At 43.1% G+C, this 24670-nt stretch overlaps 1 protein-coding gene across 1 annotated transcript in view; it reads right to left on the bottom strand.

The window, feature by feature from the left end:
• The window catches only part of FER1L6 (fer-1 like family member 6), a 91563-nt gene that overhangs the window by 27738 nt on the left and 39155 nt on the right, over positions 1-24670 (bottom strand). Inside the window, exons 15-27 of the mRNA XM_069778632.1 lie at positions 23965-24145; positions 18109-18229; positions 16715-16815; positions 15983-16073; positions 15071-15190; positions 13926-14078; positions 12371-12557; positions 11679-11803; positions 9614-9748; positions 8905-9054; positions 4928-5038; positions 2572-2733; positions 97-280 (exon numbers count right to left, since the gene is read on the bottom strand). Of these exons, the coding sequence (XP_069634733.1) occupies positions 97-280; positions 2572-2733; positions 4928-5038; positions 8905-9054; positions 9614-9748; positions 11679-11803; positions 12371-12557; positions 13926-14078; positions 15071-15190; positions 15983-16073; positions 16715-16815; positions 18109-18229; positions 23965-24145 (1821 nt within the window). The remainder of the gene's footprint in view (positions 1-96; positions 281-2571; positions 2734-4927; positions 5039-8904; positions 9055-9613; positions 9749-11678; positions 11804-12370; positions 12558-13925; positions 14079-15070; positions 15191-15982; positions 16074-16714; positions 16816-18108; positions 18230-23964; positions 24146-24670) is intronic.

Genomic DNA, 24670 nt, shown 5'->3' with positions numbered 1-24670 from the left:
CAACACAATAAAGCATATCTGCTAAGTACGTGCCTAGTGTTAAGCCTCTGAGTAAGTCCTTTGTCTTTTTATATGGAGTCAGGACTGGACATTTACCTTTCTCAATTTCTACAATGTCTAGTCTGTTTGGTGTAGCTTGAGGACCCAACTGGGTTTTACATAGGAATTGCTTAAGGCAATTGATGGTATGCGTTCCAACAAGCGTACTCCTCCCAAATGCTCTCCAGTCGACCACGCAGATGCTTAGTGGTGGATGCAAGAGTTCATTTTCAGGCAGCTCCTAGTGGAGGAGGACAGACAGCAGCATGAGAATTGCTAGAGAATATAGAACACATATAGAATATTTGTCGTGCACAGCAATAAGGCTTTTACTCTTCCCTCCCTTCTCCTCATCAGCTATTAACATCCTCAAAATGCAAAATGCATACAGCATAGGCAATATAGTTCTGTCCATGGTTTTCTGCAAAGTCTGGAGAAAGCCTTGTCCTTAAGAATACAGAGTGCACCATACAGACTGTGCTACTGAGTTAAGTCCCATGCTGTCATATATGAGTGTATTGGGTTTGTGTGGCAAGGTTTTGGTAGTGGGGGGGCTACAGGGGTGGCTTCTGTGAGAAGCTGCCCCTATGTCCAACAGAGCCAATACCAGCCGGCTCCAAGATGGACCCACTGCTGGCCAAGGCCGAGACCATCAGCGATAGTGGTAACGTCTCTGGGAGAACAGATTTAAGAAGGGGAAAAAGTAGTGGCAGGCACAGAAACTGCAGCCGGAGAGAGGAGTGAGAATATGTGAGTGAAACAGCCCTGCAGACCCCCAGGTCAGTGCAGAAGGAGGGGGAGGAGGTGCTCCAGGCGTCGGAGCAGAGATTCCCCTGCAGCCCGTGGGGAAGACCATGGTGAGGCAGTCTGTCCCTCTGCAGCCCAGGGAGGTCCACGGTGGAGCAGATCTCCACCTGCAGCCCGTGGAGGACCCCACGCCAGAGCAGGTGGGTGCCCGAAGGAGGCTGTGACCCCGTGGGAAGCCCGCGCTGGAGCAGGGTCCTGGCAGGACCTGCGGATCTGTGGAGAGAGGAGCCCACACTGGAGCAGGTTTTCTGGCAGGACTTGTGACCCCGTGGGGGACCCACACTGCAGCAGTGTGCTGCTGAAGGACTGCACCGTGTGGAAGGACTCATGCTGGAGCAGTTTGTGAAGAACTGCAGCCTGTGGGAAGGACTCACATTGGAGAAGTTCATGGAGGACTGTCTCCCGTGGGAGGGACCCCACGCTGGAGCAGGGGAAGAGTGTGAGGAGTCCTGCCCCTGAGAAGGAAGAAGGGGCAGAGACAACATGTGATGAACCGACCCCAACCCCCACTCCCCGTCCCCCTGCGCCTCTGGCGGGGGTAGGTAGAGAATCTGGGAGTGAAGCTGTGCCTAGGAAGAAGGGAGGGGTGGGGGGAAGGTATATTATGATTTGGTTTTATTTCTCATTATCCTACTTTGGTTTCATTGGCAATAAATTAAGTTAATTTTCCCCAAATCAAGTCTGTTTTGCCCGTGGTGGTAAGTGGTTGAGTGATCTCTCCCCATCCTTATCTCGATCCATCAGCCCTTTGTTATATTTTCTCTCCCCTGCCCAGCTGAGGAGGGAGAATGATAGACCGGCTTTGGTGGGCACCTGGCATTCAGCCAGGGTCAACCCACCACAATGAGCATCTCTTGTTAGAATAAACTGGGGGAATCAGGAACGTTCAGAAGGAATTAACACTGTTGGAACTTGTGAGTCTTAATGCCCTTGCTGCCTTGTCGAAGGCTGTTAACCCTATATGCCTCCATAACCATGATGTGGACACTGGGTGGTTACGTTCCTTATAGGATGCATTACAAAAGGGAAAACAGCTCTTTGGACATGTAATGTACAATGGAAGCTAAAAATACTGTAGCAACCATACTTCAGTATCCAGGATAGAATTTTTATACCCCTTTGTCTTATAAACAACTTCTCTCTTGATGCTAGCAACTAGAGCAAATTGAACAGATTTTTTCTTTTTTTTCTGATGCTGACCTTTGTCCACTGAAAGCACCAGCTCTTATAACCCAGTCAACAGGTGGTAATTAAATTTCCATTCCATAATAGCAAGTGTTACAATGTGAAAAGGTCCAGAGCTCAAGAGCCAGAAATTATCAATCCCTTTAATAGCCCAGTAACACAGAAAGAAAAATTAAAAGAACTGAAAGAAAATAAAAGAAACTGAGCACTACCCAGCAAAATAAAGGAGGAGGAAAAACTACTAAAAATATCCCTGTTATTGGTGAACAAATTCCAACCTATCGGTAAAAATCTGATCGCAGCATATTTCCTTGCCTACTTGAGACATAACATGAGGAACAGCATCTTCTTTTATCATACAGTTGTAGCAGAAGTCTTTTAAAGCATCTTCAAATCAGTAGCTTTTGCAAGAGAACTGATGTCCCTTAGTATTTAGTCAAGACACAGAGGAAATTATTTGGCAAGAAAGGGAGGAAATTAGTAATTAACACCTTGCCTAACCAGAGAATGGACAGGCAAAGAGCAGTATGCTGTACGCACCACTTCAAACCAGTCTGCAAGGCCACTGAAATTGGGATTTTTCTTGTAGCTCTGGATGACAGAGGATTTCACTCCTTTCCCTGCACATTCGATGAGAACCTGGGGGCGATCTACAGAGAGGAGCTGAACTTTCTTCAGCTCTCGAACACCCCAGAACAGGACCTGTGGTGGGCAGAAAGAAACATCAGTAGCCTGCAGAAACCCCTCAGTGTGGGGGAAGCCACTGCTGGGATGCCATCACCTCATATCCTTTTGGGAATGCAGGACTACCAGAAAAAACCAAATCTGATATCCAATAACCATCAGGATTAATGGTGGAAGTTAAAGCAATTAATAACACCCAACTGTTGTCAAGGAGTTATTGCCAATGGCAACCCATAATAATCACATTTCCAAAAGTTGTCTTTTCAGCAGGGCAAGGGGACTATTCATCTGAACGTCAGGGGCTTGGTTTGTTTAATGCATCAGAGCAGTTGAAGGAGCAAACAAATCCTATATAAGCAGAATTGATTAACAGAGGTTTGCCAGCCGAGCTGGCCCTCAGGTCTGCAATGGATGGCAGGAGGTCTCCAAGCAGCTTTCCTTCAAAGGACTGTGATCCTGGTCTGGAGGACAAGAAGGAGACTGGGTCTGTAAAATAGTGGTCTGCAGGAAAAATAGGACTTTATACAGCACACGCTGGGGGGCCTTGAAAGGGAGGGCTGGGGCAGCAAGGGATGGTTACGTTATGGTTGGGGAGAGAAGCCATGAGTCTCATGTACCTGAAATGAAGACTGGAACCAAAAGGAGGTGTGGGGGCCTTTGTGGACAACCTGAACGCTGGCAGGACTGGGGATTTGTTTGAGTCAGGCAGTGGCAAGGGGCAGTGGAGGGGTGTGAGGATTGGTGAGATTGTGCTCTGTTGCTGGAGGTTCCCAGTTAAAACTGGGCCACGCTTCTGTAGTTACAATGGCTCCATGACCTTTTCCACAAGTGTGAGATATAGTTTATAATATCTTAACAAAAATAGTTGTGTTCTATTCATTCTGTGTTAGTTCCTTGCTGGGTACCCTCCAGAGTTCAAATTTCACTACATATACATTCACTTCAACTATAAACCTGTTCTCGTAGCAATTTAACTGCCTGGATCTGGAAGCAATTTCCCTGATTTTAAGGTGCCCGAGGTATCACGCTGAGGAGTGGAGTTGTCCTAGACTCCCTCCAGAACCAAAGAAGACAGAGATGCATTTCCAAAACATAATTTAATCTATTCAAGGTCTGAATCACGCTGGGACCGTGGCTGCCCTGTTCAGCTGTCCAAACAAGAAGCCTACAGTGAGGATGCTTCTAAGCTGTGTGCCTTAGAGCTAGTTGGGATGAATGTCACAGCAGTGTAAAATAGAAAACGTAAAAGCAGCACAAAGCAATCGTACTGCGTGGGCACTGGAAAGGCCTTCATAGCATAATACTTAGAGGGACACATAAGTTTAAGGATTTAAGATGTCCCTTTAACATCACCAGAGTAGTTCATGGGCTTATTTACCTCGCAATCTCAGGTGTAAAAAAAACACTGCTAACAAAAACTCTTTCCTATGTACAGAAAACAATAGCTTAACTAAATGATATAGCAGAGCTAGTAACTGTTCTCTCCTTTTCAGCAGCTGAATTGCTTGGTCTTTGAAGGCAAAGCTGGAACTGCTTCTGGGCTCTCAAAAGAGTATTTCTGGGGAAGGGTCACCGGGTAACATAAGCAGGGTCTGACTTGGCACAGCAAAAATGGGCAAATAAGCAGGTGATGTGAAGGCTGCAGGAAGAATGACAGTGAGTGGTGAGGCTGGGCAGCATCCAGGTGTTCCACTGACATGAAAAGCTGCCACATTTCCCTGCTTTCTAACGTAAGGGGACTTTGGATCCAAATGGAGCAAGAGAGGAGGGCAGAGAAGGGACAAACGTTTGTACGCAGGCAGAAGACGTTGCTTGGCTGAAGTTTGGGACCCAGAAAAAGCCTGGGAGGTGGCTGATGCTGAACTTCACCTCCAGCTGCAAGGGGAAGCTCTCCATCTCCTGCAGACACTTCCCGGGCTGTACAGAGCAGAGGTCCATGAGCTGTGCTCTGCCATGGGAGCAGTCCCTTCCCAGCAGGTCAGGACTGAGACGTAGCCCTTGCTGGCCTCAGGTGGAAGCACTGCCTTGCACACCCAGTCTCGGAGAAAAAATGTGATCTGAGCTTAGCACATTTATTTTGGGATCCATATGCTATTTTTATGTGATTCCTATTGATGAGGATTTTAAAATTATCATCCCTTACTGTTACGGTTCAATAAGAGAATAAAAGGAGTTGAGATTTGGAAATGGAAATATTCTAAAAGTAACTCACCTCTACTCTGTACTTGCTTAAAACAGGTCGGATGTTAGCTGGGACTGGGTAAATCTGGCCAACATCTGGTGGATCCAGTGGGGGAAGTCTGTCTGGATCTGACTCAGGAATCTGAAAAATTAAGCAGTCATAACTTAGGCTGGTTTTGGAAGAATAAAACCAGTATCAGAAGTATCTGTGAATGGCACATAGAACACACCTATTTAATGTTGTTTTACAAGACACATTGCAGAGCAGACGGGTTGTGCTGTGAGAGGAATGTGACCTGGATTGCTATCTGTCCTGCTGTGATGCTAAAACATTTGGCAGGAAGAGTATTCAATAGAGTGGGTTGATGCACCTTTCTGAAAAAAAGGCTCCTTTGTCCTAGCAGGGCACAGTCTGCCCAAAAAATATGCATGTACTGAAGCATGGTAATTCTATTTACTAAAAATGCAAAGCATGGTAATTCTATTTCACAAAAATCCTGAGCAAAACTGCTTAGAAGACTTTCACAGGAAGTTTCTAGATCTGATTCCAGTTTAAAAAGGCTGGTGAACAGACAGTACACATCAGCTAAACCACACATTTGCCAGACAGACATAACACTCTTCAGCCACTATGGAACAGCAGTCCTGCATTATTGCACGCTGTCACCATATGAGAACTTGCAAATCGCATCTCCAGCATTAGGGCTGGGTCTTTGTGCAACTACTAAAATCTTGCGGCAGGCGGCACTTATGTTCTTTGCGTGTCTAAGCCTGTCCCACGTTCAGGAGCTTATTTGGGTGTATATGACTGCCCTGTGCCAGGTGGGTGGGAGGAGAGCGTGCTCCACCACAGCTCTGAGGCTTGACCACCTCTTTGCCTCTTGCCATGCTCCAGGCTCTGCTGCCTGTTTGGTTCACCTTTTGGGGAAAGCTCCCTGGCTTCACGTCCCAATTCCTTCCTAATTTTCAACAGTGTATTTGTGACCTTCTCAGTCCACGCAGGGCAGATCTGAAGCCTGGCCTGATTTAGCAAATTTCTACATAAAACAGTTGAAGCCAGCACCTGCTGATCAGTCCTACCAGAAGCTCAGGCTGTGATAGCAGAGAACAGTAGGCACACAGGTTTCACGGGTGAGGTAACAACCTACAGACACAGCTCTCCTCGGCTTTCACATGAAGTACAGTACCTAAAGCGTACTGTACATACAGCTTCTGGGAAAAAGAAACACAACTTCTGGAGTGCTTCAGCATTCCTAAGCTAACTTGTCACTGTTGAAAGGTGAAGCAGCTGAGATACAGCTCTCAAAGGACCTGTAAAATTGAAGCCTTCTGCTTCATTTAACTAGGCCATCTGTCTGTTATCTGCAGCTTTGTACAGTTGTGTGGGAGTTTAATTAGCATAAGGGAGAAAGGATGTGTTCCCTAGTACCTTGTAGGTGAAGGAGGAGATGGGTGGAAAATGTATCTTCTAGCATAGCACCTGCAGCATATGTGAGTATTCAAATAATTAACAGCAGTAATTCACATGCACATGTTTACTGCCCTTTATCAGTAAAAATCCAAAGTAATTCATTTAATAGATTTCGTGGAACTTGAGGCCAGAGACCTAGGTCTAGTTTTGTTGTTCCCCAATGTATCTGGTTTCTATCAGTCACCTCTGTGATGCTGTTTAAAAAGCCAAACAGAAACGCAAACTTTGTGAACAATACCTGCCTGTCTAGAAATCCACCTGTCTGGCTTTAATTATATTCAGAGCTTCCAATTAAATGCTTCAAAAATTTACCCCATAATAGATTAACTGGTACTTTAAATAAGAGTAGAGGCGAAGTCCACCTGAACTAGATCACATACCAGATGTCATGTCCCTGCAACACAGTTCAAATCTCAGGGTATCCACTTTCATTGCATTATCTGACCTGGGTACTGATGACAGGTGATCAAGAAAAATATATTAATCTGCATGATACAGTGATTAAGCATATGTAATTTCTAAACTGCACCATTTTTATTATTTTTTTAAAACTAGAATACACATAGCTATTTGTGTCTCCTCTTACAGCTGTGAGAAGGGATTAGTTCCAAAGTACATAGCTTAGGAGAGGAAGGCTGGTGAGATCTCACATTTGAGGACAGAATTGCCTCATAGTTTTATTAAATTGCACTCCAGGGCTGCAAAACCTAAGACTGATATCAAATCAAGATTCTCTGGATCTTCACTTTTGTTAAGTATTGCAGTTAACTGAACAGTTCTCCAATATATTGCAAGGCCTCTGGTTTTCCGGGAGTTAACAACCACTAGTGGAGTTGAGAGTGTTTCTGTATTACTCAGTGAAACTCTGTTAATTTCAATGAAATTAGGTTGGTATAACTCAGAAAGGACTTTGCTTCATGGCCACAGTGAAACTGCACAGAACAAGAGGTGAAGAATGATCTAGCACACAGATGACAGTAGAGGAAAATACCCCCAGGGTGTGTTTACAAGGGGATTTTGCTTTTTTGATTAAAAAAACCCAAATCAGTAAATCCTGAGCCCACTTTGAGCAAAATCAAGACTCCTACTATTCATTAGTCTGTATTTTTTTTAGTCCACTATTTTTCTAAATGCCAGGATGTTTTGTTATAAGAATAATTTTTTCCCTCCAGCAAGACCTGGCATAATAGCATTCATTTTGAGAAAGGAACATTCACTTTTTACACAACACTTCTTCAGCTGAACCAAACGGTACCTGCAGATCAGAGTTATCGAACAGGGTATGTCATCGGAAAGGTTGTGGGCTCAGAATGAGAATAAATTAGTGATGAGAGATTTTTGTTTCCATCCCTACACAGAGCCCCATCAGGAATACCCTGATGTTGGAAGGAGCCACTGGCACATCAGCTCTGGGAGTGCTTTGAAGCCTGGAAGAAGTTTATATATATACCTTTTCCTGAAAATTTCTTTAATGTCCTTATTGCTATTATCTGCCATGTGAGATGCTCTAGAGTATTGTCACAGAGAAGAATAATACAGAACATGAAAATAAGGACTGCAGGGTCTTTACTTACAGTTCTTGTCAACTCTCTAGAGAAGTCTTAGGGGTATATTTGGATATATCCCAGAAGCCATGCTGCTTCCCTTGTCCCAAAAGATGGCAAAACAAAATACAGTGCTCTCTTTGTTCACCAAAAAGTGGATTTCAATTTAAAAAAAGGGAAAATTATGACTAAGGTACTAGACTCTATCCCTAGGTACCCACTGTAATGAGGAAATGTTCCACATGGTGTCATTTTTCAGGTTTTCCGAGAACATAATTAGCCCATCATGCTTAAAAGCCTGTTTTGTCTTGGTAATATCTGTAAAACGTGTCATGGAGTTCCACGCTTTTCCCATTTCAGATTTCAGAATAAACTGCTGTAGGTTTTCAGCAGAGAGAAGTTTCCTCTAACTGATGGCTCTGCAAATTCCAGTGAAATTCCCTGAAATCCCAGGCACAATACACCCCACTCACGCATCTGCCAGGCTAGCCCCAGAGGTAAGCTGAATTTGCCTTTTCTCTTGCAGTTGGAAACCAGTGTAACATTTCTCTTAATACGTTAGGGTTATCTGAAAACTCAGTCTCCCTAATCCAATCTTTACTATTCACCGCTTCCTTTTCCTAAGAGTGAAAGCAGTACTGAGAGCTTTGAGGTTGCTAAAGTCAGGGCCACGTGCTACTCCAAAGAGCACGTCATTGCAATGGCAGTGGGACCTTCACAGTTGTTTCTGAGGCCAGAGCCCAATTTAGGGCAAGTGACGGGCAAAGGAGGCTCAGCGTGCGAGGGGCTGGCGGTGGTGTGTGCACGGACGGTGGCCCCTGGCAGGGTGGAGGGAGTGACAGAGACTGCATGGGGACTACAAGGTCCAACAGCAGAATGATCCTGCTCCAGCTGCGATTTCCATTAATTCAAGAGGGTGACAGCCCTCCATGCCACGGCTGCTTTTGCGAGCCCAGGGTGTAAAAGTGTAATGGTCGAGAAAGTCTAGTTTACCTCCAGAAGCTCAAATGTAGCAAGAAGGTCTCCTCCTGAAAGATTTCCACAATACACTGGGTGGTAAGAAAGTTTAGGTGGTTTATAGTTTTGATCAGCAAGTCTCACCACAGGGGCAGCCACTGTAGACCCAATATATTCTGCCTTACCCTAAATAAAGAAGAATACAGGTGTCAAATGCATATGAATTTCACAGCTGTCATAGGACCCAAGATGATTCAGAGTTTAGTGTTTGTGAAAAAAAAAAAACCTTCTCCTGAAGGAAAAAGCGAGGTAAAATGCAAGGCAGCTATGAAAATGGAAGAGCTGAGTACTTCTTACCTCTTCAGAGCACCCAAAGTTTCTGAGCTCTATATTCAGTCAGTGAGACTGTGACAGTTTGCATGGTCAGAGATAAATCCGTGTCTCCCCAGACTTAGATACAATATTTACAGTCATGTGCAAGCGAGGTGGGGGCAAGATGCTTCTGATTTCTGTAAGCCAGTCTTAGGAAGCAAGATTCATTTGGGAAAAAACAAGGCCACAGCTTTGCAAGGACATAAAGTGAGTCTCAGGGCTCTTTTCAGATGTTAAAGTGCAAACCACTCTAACAGTGAGCTCCATTCAGCAAGGTCATCCATTTAATGCCTATTCAGTGACACAGCTTTGATTTCACACTGGCAGTAAGATGGAAGAGCCCAGGTTTTACTAAGATAGATTTTGAGTTTACCACTGCATCGTCATCATACAACTCGATGACAATCTCTGGTGGGAACTGAGCGATCTCCTCTCTGTCACCATGAAGCACAATGTTGTCGAAGAGTAGCATCTGGTTCCAGGTGGGGGATAACGTCTGAGAAATGATCTAATGAAAGAGAGGAAATGTTTAATGAGCTATAAACTGGTTGCTTGGGAGTCCTTCAGCAGGACGAGCTGATCTGATGGTGGCGTTCTTTCCCACAGCCTGAACAATTCCTTGTCTGAGACACCACCTTTTTCAGCAGCTATTCCCAGCCAGAAGAATATGGTTCTTTCACCTTGAAGCCAATCTCCAGTTTCTCTATTTCCCTGTTTGCCTCACAGACCCTTCACATGCATATCAATACACAACCACCAGTCTGTGTGGACAAAGCTCAGTATTAAATTGAGAGGAAAGCTGTTGGTTTAGGAAAGCAGGCGTATGTCCAATGCTACTAAAATAAAGCCTTTGCCCTAAACCAAGGCCAGTTTTCACTTCTCCAGGGTACATTTTTTCAATCTTGTTTTTACTTCAGTGTATGACACATAACACTTTATGGAAAAAAAAAAAAAAGATATTTTAATGACTCATAATAAATCAGTAGTTTTTGATTTGTTGTAATTTGGCTTATGGTGTTTCATCATAGACAATGTTTTAACTGCCTTGGCAGGAAATATATTTAACAAAGATAACATTTAAAGAGGAAAAATATGCCAACTGCAAAATGACTCATAACCTGCTATCGTTCTTTCGAATGGAAATAAGGCTCTTGACTACAGTTTAGTGGCACTTGGGTGACAGTCTTCTAAAAACATGCAAGTTATTGGCTGCAATATTTTATTCAGGCAGTGAATAAACTTAACACTTCTGTGCTTATAAAATCCTATTTTTCCTGGGCCAAATTCTACTTTCCTGAATCTGGTGCATCTAAACACTAACTTTATTGCCTTCATTCACTAACTTCTATTAGAAGTTAAAATCTCATTACAGGAAAAGATCAACTCATATCCTTGAGGCAAAAGCAGCACAAACAGGCATCTACAACTTAGAGCAGAGAAAGGTTTTTGCTCCTCGCTCCCTTTGGCACATGCTACAGAACTTGCTTCATAAAAGAAGATGGTGTCAGAGGAATTTTAGAATTAAATAGATTAAAACAGTCTTCTGTGGAGTTTTTTGGGGGAGGGCCTGGATGGGGAGGTTAAATACTTTTTCTGAAGCAAGACCATATTTGCCTCAGCAAATTCTATTTGTGGCATGGGTTTCAGAACTCCCGGACCCATTTTAACTCCAGGGTAGTTGTAGAGGGCTCAGGATGTCTGAAAGTCAGTCTTCATGTTCTGTGAGGGACCATCCTCCTGCTCATTTGCCAGGGCTGTACTTCAACCCTTCTTGCTGGATGGAGCTTTGTAGAAGTCCCCCCTCCTCTCTAGAGGCTCCATCAAATGTCCATAGGAGACCATTTGCCCCTGGAGATGCCCGAGGAAGAAGTGAGACCACTCCCTATGGGCACATTTTTGCAGCATTTAAGTGGTGCAGAAAGTCTCACACCTCTGTTTTCAGCTCATTTCAACGCTGCCACTCTAAAACCACCAGCGTGCTTTGCCAAATTCCATCACAAAGAGCCATGCTCGTTTTCATGGCTACAGAAGCCCTATAAAGGTCTTCACTTTTTGCTCAATCACTGCATGCATAGACTATACGAAAAGAGAACCATGGGGGTTCATTCTCATACCAAGGAATGACAACAGCCCAAACTTAAAACATATAGAAAAAGCTGTAGAGAAAGGTAATTCACTTGCTACAAAGTCCCAGTAGCCCCAGAGAACCTAACATCTGAGCTAAAATAAACTAGTACTACTGCACCTCATGTTAGAGTAGTAGGTTACACCTAAACTTTTGCCTTGCTTGCAGTGGACTGTCAGGAGTTGCCCTTTAACAGCAGGCATCTAACTTTTCCTGCTACGTACCTCCTTGCGAAACCAAGATTTTTTCTTTTCGTGGCTTAATTGGGAAAAAAAAAGTGTTTTAATTTACTGAAAGAGACTTTGGAACTTACCTTTGTGGTCTGGCAGTGTGATGTGAAAGTAACTTTTGCAAAAGGATCGGAAAGTCCAGTGCTGTCAGCTGCAATGAGCCCCCTTGCCTGATACATATGAGCTCTCAGCTGGAAGAGGTGCGGGGCTACATCATTGCAAAGAAAACAGTAATGTCAGCTTCATCAAAATGATGCAGCACATAGGTAGGAAGGGAAGATTCATCACCTGTTGTCCAACCAGGATCTGACAAGGGGAACTGTTGCTAGTGCTGTCTCACTAAAGAAACACCTGAGACACTCAGAAATTGTGCAAGACCTCTGTATTCACTTAAAATCAATGTCCTATGTAAGTCTCTACTGCAAGGTTGTTAACTGCCAGTTTTTATCTCCCATCACTGGTTTATCTACCAGGTGTTCAACACAGTAGCTTCATCAGGAGAACTGAAAGATGCTTCCTCATTGCAAGGAGACAGACCCATGGGACAGGGAACAGATATTGCAAGTGAACAAGTCCTTTCTTTCCTTGACATCTTCAAAGTGTCGGTGGCAGGATCGATGACTTGGCAATGAAACCAGCCTTTTCTGATGAAAAGATGCTGAGCCATGATCATCTTAGAACAGTTACTTTAAACAGAGGTTGTGCCACCCTCTGGATTAGAGCTTTTGGGGCCACATCTCTTAATTGCTAATATGGAGAAGAAACAGTGCCTTACTTTTATACAGCAGGCAGGCAGGTGAGGGCACCACACTGTGCCCTGAGTTGGTGTTAGATGATAATTCAGTCTCATATCCTACAGGCAAATTCTCCATGATGCTGTGGGCATAGCTGGCAGGTCCAAGCCATAGATAGATGTCCACCTTTGCCTGCACAGTCCAGCCCAACGGGCGCTTGCCTGGTAACTGAAGAAAAAAATCCACCCATCACAACAAGCTCAAGAGAGAGAGCTGGCTGGATGCTGAGTCCTACCAAGCCAGAGTAAAATAAAGGAGCATTCACTGAGTTGATATACTGATAAATGGCATTTCTCCACAGTGAGTGGCCCCGAGACTCATTTAGCACAAGGAACTTCTGTGATTCTTAGGGAAGAAATGAGTAGTTTGCTTGGTTGAAAGTCTATGTAAATGGCATACTGCCTGATAAGCAGAGGTTTGGGCAGGCTACTTAATAGCTGCAAGCATGATATCAGCTGCTAGCTGATATCCTACTTTTCCCGGACTTCAGCCCTCTTTCCATTTCATACAGTTTTGCTGGTCTCCAATAGTTAGCCCCATGTATTATTAAAAATATTCCTCCATTGGGCAGGTCAGAAAATATATTCCAGCATAAAACATTACTAGTCTTGATGAACAATACTATTATTTCCTTCCTCTCTGTTCCCACTTCATCCAGCTCTGCTAAACTCAGTGTTTAGCATTATCTGTCAGTGTTTAGTACTATCTGTTCCTATGGTAATTCTTGATGTTGAAGGGGCTGGAGAGTTAATTGTGGTATTTTCTTGTTCCTGCAGGCAAATAGTGCTGTGTTTAACAAGCACCTATGGCAACTATCAGGAACTTAGATATTTCTAGTTGCTCTTAGCTGTGCTCTATGGGAGTGCTCCCAGCAGCTCCAGGTGAAAAACCACTGAAAAGTCATTATATTAAGTTACTATTTTCTTGTGTGTTTGGGTTTTTCCTCACGGCCATAGTAACAATTACACTGCATAATATTCCACTGCCAAATACTACCAGTCACACTGCCTTTGTAGGAGTATATCCACTAAGGTTTTCCTTCAAGACGAACAATCCCATAACAATATTTTGGACATATATTGCACAAACCTAGCCGCATTTTAAATAGCAAGCATAAATAATTGCTGTATTACCTCTGAATACCTAGGTTTCCCTGCTATCCGAGTTGCTGCGTGCTGATCTCCTACCAGTCTCCTCCTGGACTTTCATGTGCTGCGTTCTGATGTCTTTGCCAGCAAAGAGGCTGTACCTCTTCTATCTGTTTATGTATAGACCTATAGCTAAACAATGCTATATACTTGCCATAACAAGTAGTGAGAGAATTAATTACTCATACACCAAGAGCCTGGGAATGATACAGTGCTTAAAGGACAAGCATAAATGTAAGAAGCAAATATTAATAGATGGCAGATATAAGTGTGTACACATTTTTAGAACATTACAAAGATGACCCTGTCAAATACAGTCCCTGGAAGAAATCTGAATACTGAATGGTCCCCAGGCATTACCTGTGTTTGCAGAACGCCCCAGACTTACTTTCAGGAAATAGGTTTTAATCTTCCCACAGTCCTTGCCTCTCTGCTCTTTTGCTGGGGAATAGAGTATGTTTTTTGCTGGCACTCTTGCATATGCAACTCTCTTGCTGCTGCTGAGCATCCAGATGAACACATCAGGCACCGTATTCTGTGGCTGTTAAATGATGAGGAATATTGAACTAAAGCTGAATTCTTTCTATGAGCCAACAACATTATTTTTTGTTAAAAGGCTCTCTACCAAGAGCTGATTCCCTCATGGCTCCTGTGGAGTGGCAGATGTGCACCTGTACTGAAGGAGGCTGTCATTTCATGCTTTGCAGTCCAAACCTCCATTCCTAAGCACAGCTGAAGATAAAGAGTTTTGTAGAGTGATTAAGGAGCACCCACTCCATAAATCATTTCAGGAGAAACTAAAACTAAAAATCTGGGTATGACTGTCTCAGGAAATAACTTACCCACTGATTGTGTAAGCTGAAAGTACCTCCTGTGGAAATACCATCAACTTCATCTCTACCAGCAAACCAAAAAGGACCAGGACCAAACTCAAGCACTGGCATACTATCATCTGTTCTGCTTGTGAGGATGCTCCATGGCATTGCCTTGCCCTGTCCCAAATAACATTTCCCCGAGCAAAGACTGAGTATGGTTTGAAGCAAAGACCAGCCCAGGGCTGTTCCCAGGAGGCACCGTGAGCGAGGTCACTCTGTTTTGGGAAGGAAAAGAATTTGGGCATAGGCTGCAAACCATGCCAGGCTGTTCCACATGCTCTCTGAGCCAGGAATAACCATGGCCCTGTTTAGTTTGCTAGCACAGGCAGCTCTCAGAGGGACAGCACTCCACTGGCTGGATTTTGCCCTGACCAAATATGTCCATTCTTCTGTTATTCTCAGGCTTAATAGCATGTCTAAGCAGTGTCTGCACAGTGAAGTATAGTATAGAGACCCCTGAGGTCCACACCACATCCCCTCCATACCATATAGCCCAATGTTTCCTACCCCAGTCTGTTAACAGCTTCATTTAATGCAAAACGGGATTGGGTCCAGAACTCTTTGGATAACCAGGCCAGGAGTTATTATTCACATGGGATTATGAAAATCAAAGTTAAGCCCTGGATTTTAAATTTATCTGAATTTCTGTGTGGATTACCTCATCAACCAAGAACCGAATTTTATCTATAAAGCTCTGAGTCTCATGCATCATTTCATCCAGTGACATCTTCTTTTTCTGCTGCTGAACAATTCCCTTGGCATCACTAGACATTGCTTCCTGCAGTTGGGAAAAAACAGTATGTATTTTTTATGCATTAACAAGTAGTTCGAACTGGACACAGAAGGAGGAAACAGTCTTCGATTCAAGTTGAGAAGAAAAGATGGAGACACGTGGTTCAAGGTAACAATTACCTTCTTTGTCGCAACAGAAAGTGATTTACTCTTTGGAACTGAATAACATAAAATGTGAATGTCTGCCATTTTGTCTTTGTTTGTATGTATACTGGATGTATGGCAGTCCCAAGAGACATGTGATTATCACCTAGAATTATTGGGCCTCTGTCCTGACCGAAGTCACAGCCAAATTCTGTGCTAGAAACAGTAGATAAAGCTAATAAACATTCAGACTATCTCCACCCAGTTTGGTTTCTTCTCACCGGTTCCCTGAGGAGGTGGCTAGATCCAGGAATATCAAATGCCAGACTTTACTGGTCTTGAAGTTCAGCCCTACCACAGTAATTAAACATTTAACAGCAGTGTTAATTTGGTGTTTTTCCACTGAACTCAGCATCATCCCATTTTAAGATGCATGAGAAAGAAAAATCAGCTCATTATTGAAACGTCTTATTTGTATTTAAAAACAACATATTCTGAATTATTTTAGGGTACCTTACAACTCTTTGTTAAGCACAGAGGGGTTTATTGAAAAAAATGCTCTTGGATACTATATTCATATTAATTACAAAACATTCCAGTATGGTGGTATCAAATAGAAATTAAAATGTACGCAACCAGCATGCTTTCAGTTAACATCATTGCATCAATGCTTAAAGAAAAAAAATACACATACCAGCTCTTGCTTGAATAGCAAGAGTCTCTTTTTGTCCAAAGCAGTGTAGTTCAACCCTTTGGGCTTCTTTTCAGCAATGGTAGTGAAGGCCCTAGGACACAAGAATAACAGGTTCTTTAAATGTGTTATTTTTTTAATGCAAGCCGCTAAACTACATTGGAATGAAGTGCAGTACATGAACCAGAAGACAGAGATGCTGAAATTCTCTAAAATAAATATTGAGCACTTATAAGATTCAAAGAATAGAGTCCAAAAAGTCTGCACCACATTTCACAGAAACAGGGTTAATATTTAGAAATTAGGGTTTATATTTATTTTGAGCCCAATCATGTCATCTGACCCAGAACCCACTGGATGATTTATCCCAGCATGTGGAATCCTTTATCTTAACCTTGTCCTTTTTTACAGTATGTCCATCACGCACTTTATTAAATCCTACTTATCCCATATACATTCTATTCTTAGAGTCCAGAAGGCCAAAATAATATGACAATGATTGGCAGTAGTCTACTGTCAATACTGAATATTGGAAATAACAATAAAATATTTTCTCTGTATAAATAGACATTGCAATTTGGGAAGGCCTTTGCTTTTACAAGAGAACAAATAAAATACATATCTCAGTAAGTTTACTGTACTTTTTTTTATTATCACCAGTTTCCATGTCTAGCCTCCAATTTGTAGCCAACATATAATGTCAATTTTCTGTATGCCTCTAGTAAATGTAGTTACCTGCTTTGATTGATAAATTCATTTAGGGTCGTCCTCATTTTCTCCTCAGATGCGATCTCTGAAACCTTGATCATGTCCTTTACTTGCTCTAACGATTCTTCCTATGAAAAACACATGAAAAAGCCGTTATGTAAAGGAGTGCACTTTGTCATTCTGCCAGTGTTATAACACCATTATTCACCATATAACTATCAAGAATGAGGGAGGTGACTTTGTAACCTGACAGAACAGAACCTTTGATATATCACTACGCTTGAAGTGTGCAGAGAGAAGAGTCCGGCAGCATGATTTGACATTTCCCCAATCTCTCCAACTACTAGTCCAAGCTACTACTGCTTGGAGCAGCTTTGTTTTCTCACTTTGGTGAAGATCAGTCCGTGGGAAACATTCTCCACTAGGTAGGAGGAAAAACTGTAGGTCTTCTTGGTTCTGTTTCCAGCCCTGCTGCCTAAATTTAGCAAGTTGCTGGAGTTAACTTCTTAAACTTTAGTGGGCACCTGAATCCATATGCAAGGTTTATTGCAGCACCTACCATTATCATTGAGAAATGGAGTCTGTTCTTACAAACTAAAATAAATGGCTGGATTTCCAGAAAGGCCTGTGGATGTTAAGGTACACTGACAAACATATCTCTCCATATATATACTCAGATGTTCAATTTTCAAATACCTGGGTTGGAAATGTTGGCCTATAAGCCCCTGTCTTGTCATGATACAACCTTGCATGAGTATGACTTCAGTGTTGTTGCTCATGAGGTATATAAGGATAAATGAGGGATGAATCAGACTCTTAATCTGAGTGCCCCAAATTAAAATATTCAACATTAGAAGTCACTTTAAAAAAAATACTACTACTTTCTTGAGACTGTTGATAGTCAACTTTAAAAGAGGGTAGAATAAAACATCATTATGGGAAAACACTATGACTAGGGCGTCACAGTGACTGCCCATGAGACAATACGCCATTTTGTCTCTATCAATGTTTTTAGGAAAACTAAAACCAAAAAGTGTCCTTTAAAGAGTCTCCAGCATAAACACAGGTTAAACCATGTGGTCTGGGCAAGAAGATATTAGAGGAAGAGCCATAGGAGACAGAATTATTCTGTATGTCCTATTTTAATTGTTTGACTGTTCTTACAAAGAATAAAATGTTTCTGAGAAAAGAAGACAGCCCTACGGCCAAAAAACCCAAACTGGACAGGAATACTTGACTAGCTCTAATAGATCAAAGCAATTGGACAAAAAAAGAGATGGGGTGATATCAGCTACTCTTTCACAAAATGAACAGCAAGGAATGCAGCTGGGGGTAATTTTGAAGGCCTGTTTTGGGGGATGTGACCTCTCACTGCCATACTCTGGTAAATACATGGACCTGGGAGGATGGTTGCTACTTACCAGGTGATCCGCCATTTTCTCAAGAGTGTTGGAAGAGTACAGACGAAAGGTCTGGTCACCCCAGTAGCTCTTGACACAGATACACGGCTTCCTCTCATTGTACGGCAGGTACTGGTAGTTCCTGTGAAAACAAAGTAGGGAGCAGATCATAAAGGTGAGAGAGGAGTTCAGGGGGAGGCACGGGTGTCATGGTTTAACCCCAGCCAGCAGCTAAGCACCACACAGCCGCTCACTCACTGCCCCCCACCCAGTGGGATGGGGGAGAGAATCAGGAAAAAAAAAAGTAAAACTTGTGGGTTGAGATAAAGACAGCTTAATAGGACAGAAAGGAAGAAAATAATAGTGATAATTATTCATAATAACAACAATGGTGATAAATAATAATAATATGATAATAATAATAATAATAAAAGAATTGGAATAAACAAAGCAAGTGATGCACAAAGCAATTGCTCACCACTCACCGACTGATGCCCAGTTACTTCCCAAGCAGCGATCCACCCCCCAGGCCAACTCCCCCCAGTTTACACATTGGGCATGACATCACATGGTATGGAATATCCCTTTGGCCAGTTTGGGTCAGCTGTCCTGGCTGTGTCCCTTCCAGCCTTCTTGCTGGCTGGGCATGAGAAGCTGAAAAAATCCTTGACTTAGTCTAAACACTACTTAGCAACAACAGAAAACATCAGTGTGTTATCAACATTCTTCTCACACTGAATCCAAAACATAATGCTATACCAGCTACTAGAAAGAAAATTAACTCTATCCCAGACGAAACCAGGACAGCGGGAAAGAAAAACTGTTTGGTGGTCTCTCACAGCACAGAAACTGAAGACATGACAGGATGTGTTCACATGTGCTAACCAGTAAATACTGCAAAGAACAACCACAAACATCACTTATGCTACCTGTGAGATCCCTGAAGAGAAAAAGCTTGAAGTCAATGCATCTAGTTTCAGTGCTTTCCAGGGTGAGAGAAAAACCAGGCAAAGGGACATGCAGAGGAGCTCTGAAATACTGTTAATGGTGGGAAGCAACAAGGGGAAAAGGAGCAAAGATTAAAATCTGATCACCTCTTCAAGAGCAACGGCTCCACACACTGCACAGCAGGAGAGGCATGGCAGAGTGTCACCACCACATTACTTTCACAGGATGCTTTGTTTCAGAAGAAATAGCTAGTGGAGATTGACATTCCTTAGCAGAAGCTGATCTGCAGGACCCTGCTTAGTAAAAGTGATGCCAAACTCATAATAACTCAGTGATAAAATGCTTCTGCTGCTCTCTCTTTTCTCACTTTTAATCTTAGGTTCAATTTGCCATATTGACTCTTTTTGTAATGCTGCTTTCTTTGGGTGTTCAGCTGTTTGAAGGTCTTGTACTGAAAAAAATGAGCAAGATGCCAGCATAACCAGAGGCTCTGCACGCTTTAATGCACACCTGCCACAAAGCCTGATGTTTTGACTGGAGTTGTGGTAGGCACTATGTCAAAACCATGTACTTGATAAGCACGTTGTCCTCCCTTTATATAAATACTATAGCCCTATGAAACACCATGCTCAGCCATACTGGATTTAACACTAGAGGTCTCATCATTTTCCTTACTACTGGTGGGACAGTGGAGAGCTTTTTAATGGATATGAAGCTCTATAAACTGCTTTATGTTCTTCTGGGAATGGTTCTAACCCAATGCCACCAATACACGCTCAGCAGCTGAGACGAGGCTGTACTGGAGAGCTATCTTCTGGTGCATACTTTTGTCGTGGTTTAACCCCAGCTGGCAACTAAGCACCACACAGCATCTTGCTCACTTCTCTCTGGTGGGATGGGGAAGAGAATCAGAAGGGTAAAAGTGAGAAAACTTGTGGGTTGAGATAAAGACAGTTTAATAGGCAAAGCAAAAGCCATGCACACAAGCAAAGCAAAACAAGGAATTCATTCACCACTTCCCATCGGCAGGCAGGTGTTCAGCCATCTCCAGGAAAGCAGGGCTCCATCATGCATAACGGTGACTTGGGAATACGAACATCATCACTCTGAATGTCCCCCCCCTTCTTTTTCCCCCAGCTTTATGTGCTGAGCATGACGTCCTATGGTCTGGAATATCCCTTTGGTCAGTTGGGGTCAGCTGTCCCAGCTGGGTCCCCTCCCAACTCCTTGTGCCCCCCCAGCCTGCTCGCTGGTGGGGTGGGGTGAGAAGCAGAAAAGGCCTTGGCTCTGGGTAAGCACTACTCAGCAGTAATGAAAACATCCCTGTATACTGAACAATGTTTCCAGCACAAATCCAAAGTATAGTCCCATACAAACTACTATGGAAAAAAATAACTCTATCCCAGTCAAAACCAATACTACTTGCCATGTGACCCTTCAGTATTCCTCCACAGAAACTAATTCCCTAAATAATAAAGGACAAAACTACTCAAGCTTCCTGTTCTTCACGATGTTCAGCGACTGGCAGAAAAAATGGTTGCACTTGCAATTTCCTCTCTTCCGGGAGAGACTGTGGTATCCAAGAAAGGAGAGTGCACTTGGTATGGACTTGACTTCTTCCATTTCAAGGTGTCTCTATCTGAGCACAGCCAAATTTTTAGAAAATTTGATCATCCTGATCATTCACCCCTGAAATCCAGAGCCCCAGTAGGCAAAATTGCCTAAGCACGGGCATCCACCTGTGGGCCCAGAAGGGTCTGGGTCTTTCATGTTTGCTTGTAAGGATGCCTCAGATACCCTAGGTCATTTCAGATAGAACTGGACACATGTGTTTAACCACTAAGCCAAGCCCACAGAAACCAAATCATTTCTTGCTTTCCAGTGTCCTACCTGTAACTCCTAACTTCCACACATCCCTAATAGGTTTATGTGACAATTTTTCTGTTTAAAAAGATGAAGATCTTCTCTACAACTTCATATTACTGCCCTATGGGATATCAAAAGAAACAGAATTTCCCATTTACTTTCTCCTCAATAACCTACAACAAGGTGAGCATTACCCATTAAATTCAGTGCATAGCACAGCTACACAGGTCTCAGGTAATCATTAATTTTGGTGGTTTCATAAGAGGGAAAAACAATTCAACTATCTCCCGATGCTAGAACATTGTTGTGGTTTAACCCCAGCCAGCAACTAAGCACCACGCAGCCGCTCGCTCACTCCCCTGCCTCAGCTAGACAGGGGAGAGAAAATATAAAGAAAGGCTTGTGGGTCAAGATAAGGACAGGGAGAGATCACTCGACCAATTACCTTCATGGGCAAAACAGACTTGACTTGGGGAAAATTAACTTAATTTATAGCCAATCAAACCAGAGTAGGGTAATAAGAAATAAAACCGAATCTTAATATACTTTCCCCCCACCCCTCCCTTCTTCCTGGGCACAATTCCACTCCCAATTTTCTCTCCCTCCTCCCCCAGCAGCAGTGCAGGGAGACGGGGAATGGGGGTTGGGGTCAGTTCATCACACGCCATTTCTGCCGCTCCTTCCTCCTCAGGGGGAGGACTCCGCACTCGTCCCCTGCTCCACCATGAGGTCCTTCCCATGGGAGACAGTTCTCCATGAAATTCTCTAGAGTGGGTCCTTCCCACGGGCTGCAGTTCTTCACAAACAGCTCCAATGTGGGTCTCTTCCATGGTGTCACAAGTCCTGCCAGAAAACCTGCTCTGTGGGCTCCTCTCTCCACAGATCCGCAGGTCCTGCCAGGACTCTGCTCCAGCATGGGCTTCCCACGGGGTCACAGCCTCCTTCGGGAACCCACCTGCTCTGGCGTGGGGTCCTCCCCGGGCTGCAGGTGGAGATCTGCTCCACCGTGGACCTCCCTGGGCTGCAGGGGGACAGCCTGCCTCACCATGGTCTTCCCCACGGGCTGCAGGGGAATCTCTGCACCTGGAGCACCTCCTCCCCCTCCTTCTGCACTGACCTGGGGGTCTGCAGGGCTGTTTCACTCACATGTTCTCACTCCTCGCTCCAGCTGCAGTTTCTGTGCCCCCTGCAACTTTTTTTCCCTTCTTAAATCTGTTCTCCCAGAGGCACTACCACTGTCACTGATGGGCTCGGCCTGGGCCAGTGGTGGGTCCATCTTGGAGCTGACTGGCATTGGGTCTGTTGGACACGGGGGAAGCTTCTCACAGAAGCCACCCCTGTAGCCCCCCCACTACCAAAACCTTGCCACACAAACCCAATACAAACATCTTAACCTGAAATTCATAGAGCTTATGAGTCTTTTAATGGAATTTACTAAGAAAATTATATAGCCATGAAATAACTCACATGGAAGACTGAACTTTCATGTCTATTATTCCCTCTATGAGAATCTGGGGAAAGCACTTTTTTAGTGTTAGCTTATCCTTGCTATACATTTTGACATAAATGTGGAAAATTCCTGGCAATTTCATGGTGTCTGCTTTAGAATTCTTACTGCTCTGCCTGCTTCTTTAATTACTTAGTGGTTTTAATCTCCAGAATGGACTCTTGTTACTGTTTTCTATTGTTCATTTATGCTTCTAAAATGCAGAGTTTATCTAAACTATTGGCTATCCCATTAAGTACTGATTCATACTAAAAATACCCAGTGATAAGACCAGTAAGATACAAATAAGAAATGACAGTCATAAAGTCATTAGTCAGTATCTGTGGCTGGCCAAACTGGTTTAGATAGCACAGGAGGGAAAAAAGATTCAACATTTTACATAAATTTGAGGAAAAGGAATCTTTAATGAGAGAAAACTTTGTTAATATTGGAGTGAGCCAAGAAGCAAATAGCAGATTTGAAGAATGATTCATTCTTTTACAACAGTTCTTTAAATCTAAATTTTTGTTAAGGGAAAAACTAAAAATCCCACAGTCTCTCAGGGATGATAATAACCCAGCATGTACCCAAATCTGCAGTCCTGTTAATGAGGAGAGGCAACTATCTTTCTGTCAAACATTAGGTTTTTTCCCCCTTCTCTTTATTTATTTGCTGCAGAAACAAAAATTTCTATCATGGTATTTTCATTCTTGTTTTCTTCCACTAGCTCTTATTTAATCTGACTGAGCCCTTAACTGCAAGAAAGGATGAAAGTACTTTTTAACTTAAGGGAGGTACAGAAACCAAACAGATCCAGGTTGACATTTGCCACCAGGTCCTTATATCTGTAAACTGCTTGGCAATGCCTGACCTTCTAAAGAAAGAGGTACCATCTAGTCTTGGCACTCAGCATTATCAGGGATTGTTCTTCCTACCAAAGCAACAAGGAAAATATTTCTTTTTATTAGCATCTTTGAAATGAATTAAACCTTTACACTTCTGTTTATAAACAAGGCCATTTAGAAGAACTGTTCTGCATGCTTTCATCCATTGCTCCATTCTTTTTTTCCAAGGACTATTTCCTCCTACTTCAGTTACTACTTGCTATTTAAGTCTACATCTATAATTATTAGCTCTGGAAAGTGTTCTGGGAAGCTGACTCTGTCTTGACCAGATTTCAATATTTTTAATGTGTTATTCTGCTTCTGGAGCTGGTCACTGGGTGGATGTTACTTGTGATCAGAGTATGGGACCCTAAAACAGGGATAGCACTGAAGGAGTTGCACTTTCCTATTGCTTTCCAATGTATAGTTGGTATAACACGGTCTTTTTAGAAACACCAGAAGCTCAAGAGCCCATGAGGCCAAGATCAGAAGATGAGTGTAAAATGGCTCAGACCCCATTCACTTCAGTGGAGCCTAGAAAATTTACTGTTGTGAAAGATGTAGTTGAAGATTTGAAAGCCTCAATTCCACACAACCTGTTTAAAGCTGCCACGGTTCATTAATGAGTTCTGCAGGATTATAAAATAGGAACCAGAGTCCGGAATGATAAGGTTTTGAAACATAGATTCTCACCTGTTCCCACCCATGATCAGTGGCTTCTCAGGGGGTGTGGTGGATATCAGGGGTATGCCAAGGTCATGAGAAATTTCATCCTCCCCCTCATACAGCAGGCTTTCTTCTGTTTCTCTATCACGTGTCTTCTTTTTCCCTCCAGCTCCTCCTGACACTCCCTCAGTAATATTTCCGAAGTTACCTAGAGACACAGGGTTACAACTGAAGAGATGACTAGCTTGGAGGTGGTAAATCTGAATTAGGTTTAAAAAAAGAGAAAGACCAGTCATATCAGCAGCAAATCTTGTCCCCTCCTGTTCATTAGCTGTTCTGGCCATACAACAGTTTACAAAGGTCCTGACAGGGTATGTCCATCCCGATGACTTTTCAGACTCCAGGACAGTGCTTCCTTACCTGCCCTATGTGATATATACCTAGTATAACACCCCCATCACTAAGTGATGCAGTCATCTGGTTGCTGGCCCCCAGGAGCTTCTGCTTTTGCTAAAGAAATTCAGAAGCAAAAACAATACTGCTGTTGATATTTCTGGACCCAGGAGCCCCAATATGTGTTTGATTTACACAGCAAATGCATGTCTTCTTTACAACATATGGATGATTATTTCAAAGTCTGATCTCAGAAGTGCTAAAGCTCATTTTCAGACAAGAAAATTTTGCATACTAGGGTTGCAGAATTAGTAATAACAATGCTTTGAGGCCCCAGCTT

The sequence above is a fragment of the Haliaeetus albicilla genome, chromosome 3 (assembly GCF_947461875.1).
Source record: "Haliaeetus albicilla chromosome 3, bHalAlb1.1, whole genome shotgun sequence".
Lineage (NCBI taxonomy): Eukaryota > Metazoa > Chordata > Aves > Accipitriformes > Accipitridae > Haliaeetus > Haliaeetus albicilla.
The sequence above is the reverse complement of the archived record's forward strand: the minus strand, read 5'-3'. Positions and strand labels throughout refer to the sequence as shown.